This window comes from Mycothermus thermophilus (genome assembly GCF_041956435.1).
Source record: "Mycothermus thermophilus strain CBS 625.91 unplaced genomic scaffold VTJ04scaffold_7, whole genome shotgun sequence".
Taxonomy (NCBI): Eukaryota; Fungi; Ascomycota; class Sordariomycetes; order Sordariales; family Chaetomiaceae; genus Mycothermus; species Mycothermus thermophilus.
In genome coordinates this window covers 522,354-539,628 of record NW_027191433.1, presented here as the reverse complement: position 1 = coordinate 539,628, position 17,275 = coordinate 522,354, and the positions used below count along the sequence as shown (strand labels likewise).

The window sequence follows — 17,275 nt, the reverse complement described above, 5'->3', positions numbered from 1 at the left end:
TGCTGTGTGTGCTGTTTCTAGAAGGTTGCAGAGCTCTGCAACGACGAAGAGACTCATCATGCTCGGCAAAAAGTATGTCCTCTTCTCTGAACTTTGTTCTCCCTTCCACCAGCGCATACAGCTCACACCTTGAATCAGGCCGATTCGCGTCAGCGCGGACTGCGGCGCCGAGCCGATCGTCCTGGCGGCGTGACCTCCATTGGCGGATTCCTGTTCGGCTACGACACCGGACAAATCTCGGCCATGCTGCTATTCCGGGACTCCAAAGGCCGCTTCGGCCAAGAAGACACCCCAGATGGTCGGGAATTCAAGCCGATCATTTAATCACGTCTCGTCTCTCATGAGCATCAGAACGCTCCCTGTCAATGGCTGGCTAAGTGGTGGGCTGGTTGGCCTGCTGGGCTGGGGCAGGAGCTCGCTGGACGGCGGTGACTAATAATAGCCTTTGTGGTAGTGGGCGAGGTATACAAGGCGGCCACCTGCAGGGTCAAGCAAACGCCAGGCCGGTGGATCTCATATATGACGGGTTTTAGCGGAAACTGTTCGTTTACTCCCCAACTGTTCGTTTACTCGTCGACCACCAATCAACATCGAATTCCTTATCAGCGCCTATCAATACCTTCACGCCGAGGCGTCTGGAGTTTAAATGCATTTCTTTCATAACTACCTTAACGTCTCCACACCGAAAATTTAACAAATCATATAGCACAAAGCTATCGAAGCTTATTAATACGTTTACGTTAGCTGTAACAACAATGCCCTAATTAAACGTAGCGCCCTAACAGTATACTATTACTATATACCGGTTGTAAAGCAGATAACCCTAACCCTAATAAGAAAACCCTAACTTTAAGATGAGCAACCCTAATCCTAGTGTAACAATAACATGAAAGAATAGCTCCTAGCCCTAACCCTCGGCGAACAACCCTAACCCTTATTGGTACACCCTAACCCTGAGTATAACAACCCTAACCCTAGTAGTATACCGTTGTTATACTAAAGTTTATAACCCCAACCCTACCCTAGCTTACTACCCTAACCCTAATATAAAAGTCCCTAACCCTAGTTAACTATCCTCTAATTCTTTTATAATTCTATTCTTTTACTTAATTATAACTATAATTAACTATACTTAGTTTATTATTATAGTTAATTACAGTTATAGTAAATTATAATTACTTTATTATATTAAAGATAAATAGAAATTGTAGAAGCCAAGTTAATGTAAGAAATGGATATTAAGGACTTCTATACGCCTCGGGGTGGCCGGAAAAAGGGTGGGGCAGTAAACGAACAGTTGGGTAGTAAACGAACAGTTTCCGCTAAAACCCGTCGTACTCATAAGGTGCCCGGGTACTACTTCGCCTCCTTCTCAGATCTTGTATCTAATTGACTCCGCAACATTGATACTTAAGGTTCAAAGTCTTGGTTCTCCGGGCCAAGCTTCCTTTGGTTGCTTCCATTGTCCCATTGTCACCTTTCATTGTCACTAGGTACGGAAGGTGTTGTTGTTTTTAGCTTGACCTTTCTTTTCTTCTTTCTTTTTTTCCTTCTTCTTCTTCTTCTTTTTTTTTTGCCAGTAATTTGTTGGGCAGTCATCTATTGAGCGATACACCGGTACCTGGGATCGAAACTTAAACCTCACCCCGCGTGCCCCAATCACCCTCACATCGTTGTCGTTCCACCGCCGTCGCCAATCCTTGTAGGTGTCCAAACCCCTCAATAAAACCCTCAATGTGAAGGACTTCAACCTTCGCGCGCGATCACGCGAACGAAAGAACCCAGTGACCTCCTGGACCGGAGGCTGCTCGTCCCATTGGCAAGGACCGCCCATGGTGAAATGGAGGCGAGTAACGCCGGGAAAGGTGAGGAACAGGCGAGTGAGCACGATAGCATCCAGGGTGGTGTGTACGACGGTGAGGTTCTTTACGTGGGGAACGACGATTCCGTAAGGAAGTAGGGCAAGGTTGGGGGGTGCGGCTGCGGTAGGTTGGGGTTGTTCTTGTCCTTGTCCCTGGTTTTGCTCTTGCTCCTCTTGTGGTTGAGTACCCTCCTCGCCTTCCTCTGCCTCGCCTCGACCGCCGCAATGTTCCGAGTCATGCTCAGAATCATCAGGCTCGGAAGCCATCTCCCAGTAAACCTCCACATAGTTCAACGCATGGCGGGGCCGGTCGTCCGGATACATCTGCCACGGATCACACATGTGCAGGTCGACGCTCTCGAGACTGTGCTGGCCCGCGGCAAGCACCCGCCTCGCCATGGATGGGTCCATGGTCAACCAGTTGTTCCGCTCGGTAATGCAGACGCGCCACAGCCGGGGCAGCGATCCGGGCGTCAGGAAGCGGAAGCCCAGCCCGCCGTTTAGTGCGGCACAGAGCGTTTGGAGGTTGGGAAGAAGGCTGGCGAGGAAGTCTAAGGGCAGGTTATTTTGGCCGTCAAGAAGCTTTGAGAAGAGGACGGCGTCCGCCGCTTGGGATTGCGATTCGCCGCTGGATGCGTCTGGGTTCACACAGGGCAGGAGGCGATGTATTCGTCCCGACAACGCTGCAAGTGCTGGAAACCGCTGCCATCTTCGGCTGATAGGGAGTCGCGAGTGGCCTCGTCTTTAACCTCTCCATACGCTAAAAGGCAGAGAGAGCCCGCGGGTATGATGTCCCAGCTCCGGGCGCGAGGCGAGCGTCCGCGCGAGTAGCCACCACTCCCGGCGGGAGTTGAGGGCTAGGTGGTGGTAGGGGTGGGGGAGTGCTAGGGAATACAGCCGGTGGGAGGTGAGGCAGAGAGACTTCAGCGTGGCCTGGCGATCGCGGTCGCATGGCCGCCAGCCACGCCTCCCGGTGTCAAGGCAGGTTGGGGCCCGGGAGATGGGCTTGCGATCGCAGCGGCAGATTGCGGGTGATGATGGCATCGAGGAGCTCCGGTGGGATGGCGGTGAGGAGAGCCATTGTGAAGTGGACTGTGAAGTATTGCGTGAAGGTGTGGTGATGTTTTGTGAGGCAATGGTTTGTTGTTTGAGGTGTAAAGTGGCAGGTTGGGCTGATGTTTGCCAAGCCGAGGCTGAATGTGAATGTGGCTAGGCTGTCGAGTCCTCGAGCATTTGTTGCCCCGGAACTGCCACCCAATGTGGACACGAGGTCGTCTTTTACACTGGATTGAATAAGCCAGAAAGGTTGTCTATCCCTTAGGTGTAGAATATTTAATACCCCATCTCGTCGAATGTGTTGTGTTACTGAAAAATCAGGTATTAATTAGATGTCAGTCATAAACAGGATCGGAGGATGTGGTGGGAACAATACCTAGTATGAAAGCTCCTCCAGCGAGGATACCCCTTGTCTATTAACTATCAACAGTGCAGCTAAGCACTCCGTCTCAACAATTACAAAACACCAACACAGACATAATATCTATCCCACATATTCTCACAAACCTCCCCAACACCCGGATTCCACCGCACAAAATCCTCTAGGCTGATCTGGTACTTCTTCAAAATGCTCGAACAAAGCTCCCCATCCACAAAGTGGAAGCGATTGCAAGACGTCGTCATACCTCCCTGAATCGGCGACGGCGTCTCAACCCCGTTCCCCGGCTCGACAGGCGTAGGCTGATGGCCACTCACCGAAACACAAGCGTAGGCATCAGCCCAAAGTCCAGAGCAATCCGCGCCGACGGACGGGTTCCACGCCTTCAACTCCTCCACGGTGATGCCATTCTTCCCCGCGACAATCGAGCACGTCTCCCCCGGCTGGACGAGATAGAACTCGTCACAGTTGGAAACAACCTGCTCCTGCAGCGGCGAGGGCGTGGTGACGCCGCTGTCTGGCTGGGTGGGAGTCGGCTCGTGATCAAAGGTTGACACACACACCCAGACGTTGGCCCACAGGCCGGAACAGTCGGGCTCGACGCCGCTGTTCCAGGCGTACAGCTGAGCTAGGGTGATCCCGTTATGCGAGAGGACCTCGGAGCAGGTGGTGCCCTTGGCGACGAAGTAGAAGGCGTCGCAGCTGCTAACCATGCCGGGTTGGATGGGTGAGGGGGTGGTCACGGGGCCGGTGGGTTTGGGGGAGGTTGGAGCGGCTGTGGAGGTCGGAGCTGTGGCGGTGGTTGTGGGTGGTGCTGTTGTTGGGGCAGTAGAAGAGGGGGCTGTGCTAGTGCTAGAGCTGGAGGAGGTGCTGCTGGAGCTGGGGGTGCTGGTAGTGGTTGAGTTCGTGGTCGTTGACGATGTCTCGGACGACGTGACCAAAGTGGAGAAGGTGGTGAACGTGGATGGTGTAGTCAAGGTGCTTGCAACCGTGGTAGAGACTGCGGATGTTGTTGAGACACCATCGGTAGGGATACTGGGGTCGATCTCGACGCAGTATGAGTGACCGACTTGGAGATTGGAACATCCAGGTCCGATGCTTGGATTCTGCGATGAATGAGTTAGAGTTTTTTAATATTCAGGAATTGGCAAGAGCGCGGTACAAACACACCCACTGCCGAAACTCATCCAAGCTGATCCAGTTTTGCTGTAGGACTTGAGTGCAAGACAAAAAGCCGTTATGGTCATACCACCAGGCGCAATTGGCAGCGGTCCCGGGCAAGACGGTCATGGAGGGCTCCGAGCCGGCCGCAGCCAGCTTTGACGCCGCGAGGGCGAGGCCGACTATGAAGCCGTTTCTGAAACGCAGAGACATCTTAAGAGACCAAGATAAAGTCGCTGCTGGTGAGAATGGGTGATGAAGGAGTGCAATGTGGTGGAGGGCGGATGAAGGCAACGGGTGCGTCTCAAACCGAGCTGTCACCTTTATGTCATTCAGAACCGCTACTATCGTGAGGATCTTCCTCCGTTTTCTAGACAGCTTCAGCTGCCGTCGGGTTCACTGTCGATACGATCTTCTTTCTGTCCGCGCCGATTCAATAATGCAACACTGCTGCCTTCATACCATGGTGTGGGATTACTGATATTAACAACTTTCGTACTGCTTGGGTGCTGGGCCTCGCTAAAGCTCCATATGATGGAAGCCATCAAGTGTTCGGTGTTGCTCTGGGATGAAGCACCTTTCGCATGGAATGTTGATCGGGGACTTGGCTCACTAACGGAATCAAGAAGGAGGATTGCTGTGCCACACGTGTAATAGAGCAGGCACTCATTGTCACCAGACGGAACTGTACCTGGCTGGTTACACTCGTCGTGCCTTACGTTCTGCCTTGATTCATTGGCCGGTTCGTAACTTAGCTCTGTGTTCTCTGACGCCGCGTCGAGCTGGATTCCCGGTATAGAGTCAGGCCATTAGCATGTAAGTTACCAACTGAGCTGACTGAACGCGAGGCGGAAGCGAGATGATGTAGATAGTTTTTCGGTGTAGATACTTGGTCCTAGTGCTTACAGGTTGTGTGAGCACCCCTTCATAGGAGACGGGAGGAAAGAAGTGTGTGAGAAGCTTTTCTTCGCTAAAGGCGACGCGCTTAATAAGCTCCTCGGGTCAGCGAGGAAGAGACCCATCAACAATGTGGCAGCATGTAGCATTCAAGGTTTGAAGCTGAAGACCGGAATCTGGTGTCGAAACTAGATCTGCTGCCTATTGTAACGTCAGGTGGTGCTGTTAATGTAATGCCTTTGTTTGATGATGCGTGATTTGTTCTAGTCGTGGCAGGTCATGAGGAGATGACAAGACACGCGAATAGCCTCATGTCAGAGCAATGATAGTTCAAGCTTGGAGGAGCCTAGGCCCATGAGTCCTCGGAAATAAACCACCTTACAATGGAAAATCCCCGAAACCATGATGGACTTGTTCAAGCATGCTCAAAGCAAGATCAAGCAACAAAGGAAGGGGTGCAGACAATTCATGGACGTAAACAGCATCTGATCACATCCTTGGAGGAGACAAGCTCAGGAGGCTGAAACAAGAGAAAGTCACTCTCAAACGCGCCTAATAATCTCCAAGATTATTGCACCTTCTTCTTGCCCTTGCCCGTGGCCTGTGAGGAGGTATGTTGTCATCATATGGAACAGCATGTAACACCACAATTGACAACCGGGGGACCAAACCGTTCGGCCAGAGCAGAATGAACTTGAATATCAAACGGAACAAGCCCAAGTAGCAAAGGCTAAATTACTTAGATACAGGCCAATTTCGACTCCAGCCCATCACAAAGTTCACCAGTCTCTGCTCCTCCGTTCCATGATCTCGCGCAGTTCCTCCAGAGCAGCCCGCTTACGGAGCGGTGCGCCAGGCTTCTCGCCTGGAGCCCTGTCCCTGACCCATTCGCATCCGGGTGCTGAAGGACTAGCGTCGGCCGACGCTATCTGCGCCCTGATCGACTTTTCCATGAGGTACTCGGCTCGAAAGACCTGTAGGTGCTTTTGGTTTTCCTTGTTCTTGCTCTTTCCCGGGACATGCCAGACTAGGTTCCCTCTATTGCTGGTTTTCCTCAACTCGGCTATGCTGCCGTTGGCCCAGTCTCGGACAAACTGACCCAGAATGCCGTCATTTGCTCCGCTGCCAACCAGTGCCTCCTTGTGCGCTCGAATGTTGGAAGGCCACTTGGCCCTCGTTGCTTGGAGGTCAAAGACGGGTGCTTTCCATCCTCGGAACCACGTTTGTGACTCGGATACCTCATCCTTGAATTTCAGTGGTTTCTCTCCTTGGATGGGTTTGTTTTTCATTTTTTTCCCTTCCTCGTAGGCCCCTATTTTTTTCATACATGCCACCTTCGAGCCATTTTCGGGAATCCAGCATTCGGGCATAGCGTGCTTCCTTCAACGCTTCGGCCATCTTTTCGTAGTGTGGTCGAGCAATTTCTGGATATTTGGCGTACAGGTCTTTGCAGTAATTGATGACGATGGCTGCCGTTCCTTTGTGTTAATAGAAGCGAGTTCCGTGATAGGTAATAATGCCATAGTATTCTTAAAAGGGCCAGGAAGAGGCTCACCCATCACGTTGACCATGTCATAATAATACTTCCTATTATCGCCCTCAAGACCGGAACCCATATCGAGATCTCCCAGGACTCTATGCATGGCAAGTGAATTGTAAGAAAACTTGTAGCTCGATTGTTTCTTGTCTGCAAGTTCAGCGGAGTTTTCCTTTAGCGGTGCCAGCGGTATGCCGTCGTCTCTGGGCAGACGGGATAAACTCCTGCGCGGTTCTATGTAGTTGCCCTTCTCATCCTTCTCGTCGGCGAACGCGGCAAAGAAGTCCGGGTCAACAGGGTCGGTGATGCGCTGGCGAGCGGCCTCGCGTCCGTGCCAATGGTCTGCCTCCACGCCATAAAGCCACGCAATGAAGTTCAGGCCGTAGAGTCTGCTGGGGATTCTACGGTCGGGCCAATCTTCGGGCTGGTTGTAGGACTTGATGTTTCTCGCCATTTTCCAGGGCTTCTCGACGTTGGGGTCTTTGCCTGCGTTGTTGGGGTCGGCGAGAAACTCGGCCACGCTGACTTCGACATCGAGGCGATAGGCCCGGTAGAAAAACTCGACCTCAAGTGTGCGCGCGTCGTAGCCACCCGCAACGAGGGAGCCACATAGGAGCCACAGCTGGGTGAAGAGCCGGGAGACTCTCATGGTGGAGAGACAAGAGTTAAGAAGAGATGGAAAAAAGTGAGAACCGCCGGCAAGGCGGGCAAGGAGATGGTGAAGATGGATAGGGGCCGAGGGAAGTCCGTCTACTTCGCAGAACCGGCAAGGCTGAATGAGGGAAATATCAAGGTACATATGTCTCTCCAGCCCTCGCATATTCTGAGGATGTCGTCTCGTATCCTTTGCCGCTCCCCCTGGACTAGGCTTTTTTCCTTCTGCCTTGGTTCACCGCAGGCGGCCCCTGAGCCAAAATTGCCGAGAGCAACAGAGCAACGCAATGTTCACGGGATGACTAGACGACATCTAGGCATCATCAATAGCTAGATTTACAACGTAGCAGCGGAGATTTCAGTCTCATACCCGCAGTGAAGGTAATATGCTATGAGAAACAGGGGCACTTAGTCAGGATACCCAACCACGCCCCATGAATGCAACCGTAAGCGGTCCGACAACGTTCGCTGATTATTCAGACATCGTAGCAACCTATGACCCCTAGACCGATTAATTTGGCCAAAGAAGCAGGCCAGTCTATGCCATGAAACTCGAAAGCGAATGTAGCTTCGTGTCATGGACAAGCTAAGATCGTGGGATCGAGGCATGTAATACTTCATGAGGGGAATAGTCACTTGTGATCCGACAACTACATATATCAAAACATCAACAGGGAAATCAGCCATGTTGTCAACCTTCCTCCATGCGCTGCTCGTAGTCCTCTTACCTGTCCCGCGCTCACTTGCTTCACTATCTCGTCCCTCGGTTCTTCCATCCTCCGCTGGGAATGAGGCCGACACCCCTTGTTGTGGCTTCAGTCGCCACCTGGTTTCTGTCAACAACTGCAACAGCGAAACGTACCAATGGCTTTCCCGACTTTGAGTTTCCCTTCCAGCACCAACCCAAAACTAGGCCGCATCAGTGTCCAGCAAAGTGTGATGAGGCTGGACCAGTCCCTTTCTCCTGGCCCATCTTCCCCAACACCAAAACTTTTGGCAAATGCAACGAAACCGTCATCTTCAGTCTGGCCTTAAGCAAGGACAGCGACTCCGGAATCCGGGCATGCACCATGTCCGGTAGCTCGGCAAAGCCGTCCGCGAACAAGTACGGACCGCCTTGTCTTCCGTCGGTCAAGCCGCAAGACGTCGTGGCCGACGTGGATGTCAGTTGGCAGAACGAGGGTGCCCGAGTTGACAGTGCGTCGGGCATCCTCACAGCACTCCAACATCTCCGGAAGACGCTCCTCGAGGACCCGACATGTGACGCCACGACCATCCTCGCCAAGTCCGGTGACACGGTGCTGGGCCTGTATGTCGGTGGAGAGGTGCGGAAGTCCTCCGTCGCATCGCTACTCGACCGCTTCGCCGAGTTCGCCGGAAAGAGTGGCCGGCCAAGGCGCAAGGCTCGTGCTCAGATATGCGGGCCAGCTGGCCAGCGCGCCGCGGCACAAACCTTCGGCATCATCTTCGACACAACCGGTTCGTTGGACACGGCGCGCGACACCCTGGCGCACTGGACCAGGGCAGAGTGCCTTGCACGTTTTGACGGCTCCGAAGCATGGAAGGATGTGAAATTCGGCGTCATCCCTGCCGTGGCCCTGACAATGGGCCCGGACGCCGTTACGGTCCATGCGAACAGTACTGGCATCTTCTCGAACTCGACCGCGAGCAGCAACAGCTCAGCCGCCAGTGTCCATCGTCGCAGCCACGGCCGTGTCATCAGGCCTCGCCTGTTGCCAGACCAGTCGCCCAACCCGTCCGCCTCGCCCTTTGAGACTCTCGCTCCCCGTGCGGACTGCCGGGTTGCTCGTGTGCAAGCTGGTGATAGTTGCTGGTCATTGGCCACACAACGGTGCAACCCGACCATCTCGCTGGAGGACTTTTACCAGTTCAACGGCAGCAGCGACAGGATCTGCAGCACCATCGCACCCGGCGACTACGTGTGCTGCTCGTCCGGAACTCTTCCAAACCTCGACCCACCCTCCAACTCGGACGGCACTTGCAAGTACGTCCAGGTCCAGTCGGGCGACACGTGCGACAGCATCGCGCAAAATCGCTGCCCCGAGAGGATCAGCGTCAGCCAGCTCACCAAATTCAACGGCGGCAGCCAGTCCTTCTGCAGCAACCTCAAACCAAAGGCCATTGTCTGCTGTTCTCAGGGGCAGAAGCCGGACCTCCGACCTAAGCCGAACCCGGACGGAACGTGCGCCACCCACGCCATCAAACCGGACGACACTTGCGACGGGTTGGAGGGGCAGTACACCCTGAACCCCGGCGACATTGAGCGGTTCAACCAGAAAAAGACCTGGGGCTTCACCAACTGCAGCGAGCTGAAGGACAGCATGCTCGTCTGCGTGAGCGAGGGAAAGGCCCCCATGCCGGCGCCCGTCCACAACGCCATCTGCGGCCCGCAGGTGCCGGGGACGAAGCCGCCCACGGACGGGACCAAGCTGGCCGACCTCAACCCGTGCCCGCTGAATGTCTGCTGCAACATCTGGGGCCAGTGCGGGATAACCCAGGACTTTTGCACCGATACGTCCGTCGACGGGGCGCCTGGCACGGCGAGGCCGGGGACGTGGGGTTGTATCTCCAACTGCGGCATCGACATTGTCAATAATGAACAGAAGCCGGCGAGTTTTGAGAGGATTGCGTACTTTGAGGCTTGGAACCAGGGGCGGCCTTGCTGTAAGTCTCTTCCGAGGATGGCAACGTTGGCGTCTTTTTTTTTTTTTTTTTCCTTCTCTTCTTTGTTCCCCCTGGTGCTAACCCACATGGCGGCAGTAAACATGGACATCACGGAGGTCACAGCTCCCCATACCATCATCCACTTCGCCTTCGGCTGGATCAACGAGGACTTCACCGTCACGGTCAAAGACGTCGACGACCAGTGGGATCAATTCGTCAAGATGAAAACCAACTTGAAGAAAGTGATTTCCTATGGTGGATGGGCGTTCAGCAACGATGCTCGTAGGCCGAATAGACTCCTAAACTCCTAAGAATCAGCCGCTTTCTGACGCAAGGCTTTAGCAACATCACATATCATCCGCCAAGCTGTCCGGCCAGAAAACCGCATCAAGTTTGCTCAGAATGTTGCTCAGTTTGTTGTTGACAACAACCTGGATGGTGTCGACTTCGATTGGGTAAGCCGACTCTTACACCCTGACCAAAGGATTGCTTGGATCACGGACGAGACTGACTTCTCAAAAATAGGAGTACCCCGGTGCGCGGGATATCGAGGGAAGTGATCCTGGAACGCCTGAGGATGGCCAGAATTATCTGGAGTTCATGAAGGTGATCAGGCGGCGTCTGCCATATGGGAAGACACTCTCGTTTGCTGCCCCCGCATCATACTGGTATCTCCGGAACTTCCCTATGGCCGAGATTGCCCAGGTCGTCGACTACATTGTCTATATGACCTACGATCTGCACGGTATGTAACACCCACGTCAACGCGACCATAACGCCCGAAGCTCCTTCAGTTTGCTAACCCAATCTCCAGGACAATGGGACGCTGGAAACAAATACGCTACGTGAGTAAAATCTTCCACCCGACCTTTCGTTCCAACGCTTTCTCTGCTCAGGTAATAATGACGCACCTTCACAGAGAGGGGTGTGAGGGCGGTAACTGCCTGCGATCCCACGTCAACATCACCGAAACAATCAACGCGCTCGCCATGATCACCAAGGCTGGCGTACCCGCCCATAAAGTCTACGTCGGCATCAGCAGCTACGGTCGCAGCTTCAAGATGGCCGAGGCCGGCTGTGACGGTCCTGACTGCCTGTACCTCGGTGACCGTTACAACTCTCTGGCCAAGGCCGGCGAATGCACCTTGACGCCGGGATACATTGCCAACGCCGAGATTGACTACATAATCCAGACCAAACGATACTTTGACACCGTCTACGAGTTCCACGACGAAGCATCGGACTCCGACATTGTGGTCTACGACTGGACAGAGTGGGTAGCATACATGAACGACGACACCAAGGAGAAGCGCGTCCAGTGGTACAAGAGCATGAACTTTGGCGGCGTCAGCGACTGGGCCGTCGACTTGCAGGCCGAGTCGGAGCACAGGAGTGGCGGCTTGTTAGTCGAGCCCATGGACCTCGATTACAAGTGCGATCTGCAGGACTACAACAACCTCGACGAGGTCCTGAGGGACATCGACAAATCCGAAGGCAACTGCCTGGCCATGAACGTCATACGGGCTCTGCAGCACATGCTTGAAAGGGCTATGGACGGCTATGACGAAGCCGCGGACGGGTACGATGATGTGTTTGGCTTTTACCGCGACTACATGCACGAGACGATGGGAGAACACGTGAAGTACCTGATGCTCCGCGAGGACCAGCCCCTGGCCACCTATTTCGACTGCTATTATGACAACGGAAGCAGCGGCAAACGTGAAAACGCCAAACGCTATGACTGCAAGAACCCTCCGAGGGCATACATGGGCTCTTTCACTTTCTTCTGGGAGCTTCGGGACCGCAACGGCTTCAACAAAGCGCTGTCCGAATATGGCATCGACCCGGAATGGCTCGAGTTCGGCACCTGGGATGACGAGAGGCCGTGCGCACCGACGCAAGGGCACTCTAACTGCCTGGACGTGGTCGAGAGCCACCGCGGGTTCCCCTTGGCCAAGAAGAACTTCGAGGTCCCCAATCCCAAGGAGGTCGTGGACGAGGCGCGCAAGAACTTCGACAAAATGATGGACCAGTACACAGACATGTACTTCATGCTGGGCCTGGATCAGTTCATGGGCAGCCCGGCAGACGTGATTGAGGTGCTCGCCATGCCGGTGGTCATGCTGGAGGACGCGGTGGAGTCGATGAAGGAGGTCAAGCGCATCGGCAAGGAGGAGCGGGAGCGCAAGAAGAAGGAGTTTATCCTCAAGATCATTGAGGGCATCCTCTTCTTGATCCCTTTTGTGGGTATGGCCATTGGAAATCTCGGCCGCGCCGGTGCGTCCATAGCGCGCATGATGATGGCGATTGAAGCGGCCGGGAGCAGCGCCCTCGCGGTGTATGAGATCGTGGAGAATCCAGAAATGGCACCGGTCGCGATCATGGCCATGCTACTTGGCGGTCTCAGTGAGGGTGGCATCCGCGGTGCAGTGAGGTACCGCGAGTTGGCCCTTTCAAAAGGGAAGCTGACGCAAAAGCAGAAGGACAGTTTGGGGAAGGCCTTCAGGCGGGAGAATCCCAAGATTGAGGCTCTTGCGGCCAGGGTCTGTTCCAATCGGAGGTGAAAGATGATTCAGGTGGAGAGATCAGAGAGAAATAGGGCGCAGCAATCTGGAATTAGAGGAATAGAATGATTGTGTGTGACTGTGGATCACTCCCGTTGTTCAACGTTTTCCAGTTTTGCCTTCTCCAACCCGCCAACAGCGTCTTCATCCGGCATTTGATGTTTCCGTTTTTTGTGTCGATGCAAAGACCACTCGCTGCTCAACTTTTCCCCACAGTCCTCGCAAACAAAACCTTTCCCACCCCCATGTTTGATGCTATTCTCGTGACGTGTTCGTTCGGCAGTGGTAGCAAAGGCCTTCGTACAGTCACCAATGGTGCATTGGTAGGGGCGTTTGTGTCGCTTCCTGTGTTGTCTGGTGTTGATGTCACTGGTCAGCTTCATGGTCTACAGAGATGAAAAGCCAGGGGACTCACAAGCGCTGCGTCTTCTCTGTGAAACGCTTTTGACAGCCGGGTTCAGTGCACAGATAACCGCCGTCCCCGTCGCTGAGAGGGGAGTGGCTGCGTCTGTCGGAAGCGCTTTCGGCTGGGGACTGACAGGGACTATTATCAACACCTTGGGACGGTTTATGTTCGAGTGTCTGAGGAATGCCGTACTCGAGGGCCAAGTGCGTTGAGTTTTCAGCGTGTTGTTGAAGGTCTTGTACTGCAACAATGCAGTGGTCGTTGTCGAGTTGATGGCCCGACATTGAGCTCCCTTGGAAGGTCTCAGTAGCAACGTCCCATTGAGCATCACTAAGGGTCGTATTGAACCCAAAGTCCAGAACTAGGCTTGAAAGCTCAGGATTATTGTCGGAAGAGTCGAGCGAGAATCTTGGATTGACTGGTATATGGGGGTTAATGCCTGCCTGTTGGAAGACCAGAGCAGGTTGGAAGAAATCTTCATGACAATCTGGGGCTGGGTCATGAGGGAACGGTAGGGAAGATGAATGGAAGGAATTAGCGCAGCCATGTTCCTGGGACCAACGGGGTTGGTGTTGTCGAAGAAATCAGAAGAAGAGATAGTCGAAGGAGCGGCGCTACCATCCCGTTGACCGGCGGGAGGTTCAAACAAGTTCGGAAAAGAAACAGCCTCTGGCTGTGATGATGGTCCATAGAAGGAAAAGAAGGCATGAGGCGAAAGATTACCATCCTCCTCATGCCTATGCGCGAGATTTCCATCTGACCGACAGACAGGATCGAGGTCCTGCCGACCCTCAATGTTTGACATGGTGTACCAACGCTTTCGATACAACGATCAAAGATTGCGAACTAGAAGGACCCGATCCTGTTTGTCAGTGAGATGGAAATCTCGCGCATACACACGAGGAGGATGGTAATCTTTGGCCTCATACCTCGTTTGTCTTCGATGGGGCTCTCATGGGCTCTCATGGGCTCCCATGAGGATGAGCTTGACGGGGAGCGAGGGGGAGCTTCCTGGTTCCTGGAAGCTTGGGAAGAATCCAGGTGGGAACGACCTGGGAGCATGAAAGAGGCCTGAGCTAAGTAATATCCTTGTTTCCAGCTAGGCCAGTCCCTCGTCCGCATTCCACCATCTTCGATTGGGGCACACCAGCGGGCCGTGGCATATCAGGATGCATGTATACCTCCGGACTACTGACGGTCATTGGTCTTCGAGAATCAGAGGGTGCATGCAAACTGTATACCTCCAAACAGCAACAGTTCCCAATGACCTGGGTACTGGTATGCCTCCACCGCTGGGTTGTTTCGCTCGGCGACCGACAGGCATCAATATGTATACCTCCGGTCGCATGGCGTCTGTCTCCTTCTCCCCGCAAGCGTGGTTACCCTATGCCCACAGGGCGGCCAGCTACAGGGTCAGGCAAACTTCAGTTTGATGCATAGGTATATTGTTAGCCAGCTCCCCGGGAGGGCTTCACCCTCAGCCTTCTTCTTCCACATCCTGGCTTTATCTAACTACACTTGAATTCTACAAATTCTTCTGGTTCGGCCGAGTCCTAGGCCCTCGGGACCAGTTGCTTGTCTTGCTCCTTTGTCAGGGTGTCATTGACTCATGTGACAAGCAGAGGGGCTATATAAGGTGCACTGACTATGGCAGCGCCAACGGATTCGTTTTTGCTGTCTCAGGATCAGACTTGTGCCCCCAAACAAGGTTCCATACAGAACCCTAACCCGTACATTAGCCTTTTGCAGCACCCTGGAGGATACAGTAGTAAACTTGGAGTCTATTCACGGGTAGCCGAGACTCCTGGTTATGAAATCAAGTATAACGCTTGGATGGTCGTGGAGACGTATGTTGTCATTGTACGGTCTCAGGATTGTTTGTTGTCATCAATGTTCCAGCCTGTCCCTGTCCTCTGGAAGAGGTTGGGAGTGAACTCCCCTTTCGTCGAGGAGAGGCCATAGCAGAGCTCAGCCCAAGGCCAACTTACTGTGTTCGAAGTTAACTAGAAATCTGCTTTCTTGTAAGCTCTGCATGTGGTCGGAAACATATGATTGAGTACGTTCTACAATTCTGAGTTGTGTCAGTGGTGAGGGGTTAGGGTTCTGTATGGGACACGGTCAAGAGGTGCAAAGTCTAAGGAATTACCCTCCGAAATTATGTCGCTTTTTTGTTCTCCCTCATAACATGAGCATAATTGAAGCAATGTTAGACTACTTAGTTTGCATAGCAAGCCATTCGGCGTGGGCTGAGCGGGGGCAGCGGTGAGGTACAGACTCTAGGAGTCTTCAGATTATTGCCATACATTGAAAGCGCATGACCTCAGGAGTGTTCGGAGTACTAAACAATAAACAACCATTCATTTCCCTTTCCATCACAAGGCGGACATCAATAAGGCATGACACAATAACAACTAACAACTTAAGTTAGAGATCTCCATGGAACGGTACCTAAGGTATATTGCAACCTTTGCCACTTCCATAATCGAGGGCATTCGGGACGTTCAATCATCCGCCTTCGCATCAACCCTTGCGCTACGCCGGCGCTTATAATACACACAAAATTTCCGAGAAGCAGCCTGCATCGCATACCAATGTCACGGGAAACAAGCCTTCAATCTTTTTCACAACTCCATGTGGACTGTGCGCCCTCCAGTGCAACGCACACCGTGCGGTACGTAGCCGCTGAGCCTCTCCTGGGCCCAACCCCCCATCATCAGCGACGGCCTACCTCTGTCTCTCTCTGATAAGTAACCATCTCCATCGCATGCGCGCTACCCGCACGCCCGACCCATCCTCACGGACCTGGCGGCCACGAAGCTTATCTCGAACCATGTCGCCGGGGACCCGGATCGTGAGTGGATGTCGAGCATCATCTTGTCGTAGTCACAAAACAGGCGAGGAGGATATGATGCAACGGAACAAGCTCAAACGAAAGGGCAAGGCGACCGTAGCAGCATCTACCGAGAGCGACATTGGAACAGCAAGAGCGCTTACGAAGCAAGCAACAAACAAAACGCGCGCGGATGGGTCGACGGGGTGGGCCGTCGGACCGCGGACGCTGGACCAGGCGCTACTACTATACGCAAGTTTGATTGGGTAATAGGCTGATTGAATGGAGAGCATTGAGCTCGTCGACGTCAAGGATAGATGGAGGCGCGGGCGGATGGTCCCTCCCCTTCGGAGAGAGCGGAGGCATGGAACGGAGGACGGAGAGGGCGCCGAGAAGCAGGGCCCCGGAGGCCACCAGTCAGCGCAAAACAAGGCGTTTCGGTCGTCTTGAGGAAAGCATTTTATCCAAAGTGGGGTGCCAGATTGCCGGCCACGCAACGGCCGTCCGGACGGGATATCTTCTAGAACCGGACATGGGGTGAGGCGACACGGTGAGGGGCCAGGGACCACGGCATCGGCATGTGGTGGTCCGGCCACTCAAGGGTGGTGAAGTGAGGGTTTGCTGGGCTGCGAGGCTGACAATGGCCGCCACCACATACACACACTGTCCAGAATTCCTTGCTCGAGGATGAAACAAGAAACAACCCGACCATTGCCATCTCAATTCAGGGACGAGACGGTCCTCCCTCCTTCCAATTGAGAGAGTCCTCGGGGGCGTCGTACCCCTGGATCTTTCCTACCTCTGGGGTTACATCCGGCTGATCAAGACCCGATCCCGGCACGGTACTGGCCACCAACATCCCGTCCGCCTAACAACCAGACAACATCGATTGGAAGGCTCAAATCTTTCAAGGACCTGCCAGGCCCACTGTGCTTTTTCGCGAAGTGATTGCCAGTCTCTACGCTTGCCCTTTCGGCTGATGTCTCGGTCGTTGATTTGCTTCGGGAGAACCAATGTCGTCGTCACCACCGCGTCGGCTCTCTCCGCCAAGTCGCCTGCTGTTCGCCTGCTGCTCTGCACGGTAACTGTCGCTTTTCATGATTTTTTTTCAACGGTTCTTTGTGAGCAAGCACGAGGCGGGATTATCTCATCCAATGTGTTTGAAGCAACGGCTCTTCCTTCCGTGTTTGTACCCCACAAAACGTTTTCCACGGGTTGTCTGGAGCATCGTTCATGCCGTTGTTG

At 53.7% G+C, this 17,275-nt stretch overlaps 4 protein-coding genes across 4 annotated transcripts, besides 2 other annotated features; 2 read left to right on the top strand and 2 right to left on the bottom strand.

Annotated features, from left to right (window-relative positions):
• The first annotated feature begins 58 nt into the window (after window positions 1-58).
• Window positions 59-72: a sequence feature (Short protein (VTJ04DRAFT_9741, KAL2115486.1) was converted to a misc_feature.).
• Window positions 73-138: 66 nt separating this feature from the next.
• Window positions 139-193: a sequence feature (Short protein (VTJ04DRAFT_9741, KAL2115486.1) was converted to a misc_feature.).
• Window positions 194-362: 169 nt separating this feature from the next.
• VTJ04DRAFT_9740 (uncharacterized protein) lies at window positions 363-4,670 on the bottom strand (the record flags this gene model as incomplete). The annotated part of the gene is made up of 4 exons (XM_069368321.1): window positions 363-539; window positions 1,790-2,499; window positions 3,421-4,402; window positions 4,467-4,670. 4 exons carry the CDS (start codon window positions 4,668-4,670, stop codon window positions 363-365), a joined length of 2,073 nt encoding a protein of 690 aa, XP_069214476.1.
• Window positions 4,671-6,133: 1,463 nt separating this feature from the next.
• Window positions 6,134-7,540, bottom strand: VTJ04DRAFT_9739 (uncharacterized protein; the record flags this gene model as incomplete). Its single annotated transcript, XM_069368319.1, has 3 exons — window positions 6,134-6,621; window positions 6,689-6,823; window positions 6,910-7,540. 3 exons carry the CDS (start codon window positions 7,538-7,540, stop codon window positions 6,134-6,136), a joined length of 1,254 nt encoding a protein of 417 aa, XP_069214475.1.
• Window positions 7,541-8,333: 793 nt separating this feature from the next.
• Window positions 8,334-12,794, top strand: VTJ04DRAFT_9738 (uncharacterized protein; the record flags this gene model as incomplete). Its single annotated transcript, XM_069368318.1, has 6 exons — window positions 8,334-10,230; window positions 10,327-10,512; window positions 10,573-10,685; window positions 10,756-10,975; window positions 11,045-11,075; window positions 11,150-12,794. The coding sequence occupies 6 exons, from the start codon at window positions 8,334-8,336 to the stop codon at window positions 12,792-12,794; spliced, it is 4,092 nt and encodes a 1,363-aa protein (XP_069214474.1).
• Window positions 12,795-15,831: 3,037 nt separating this feature from the next.
• On the top strand, window positions 15,832-16,300 carry VTJ04DRAFT_9737 (uncharacterized protein; the record flags this gene model as incomplete). The annotated part of the gene is made up of 2 exons (XM_069368317.1): window positions 15,832-15,871; window positions 16,095-16,300. 2 exons carry the CDS (start codon window positions 15,832-15,834, stop codon window positions 16,298-16,300), a joined length of 246 nt encoding a protein of 81 aa, XP_069214473.1.
• Between the last annotated feature and the right edge of the window lie 975 nt (window positions 16,301-17,275).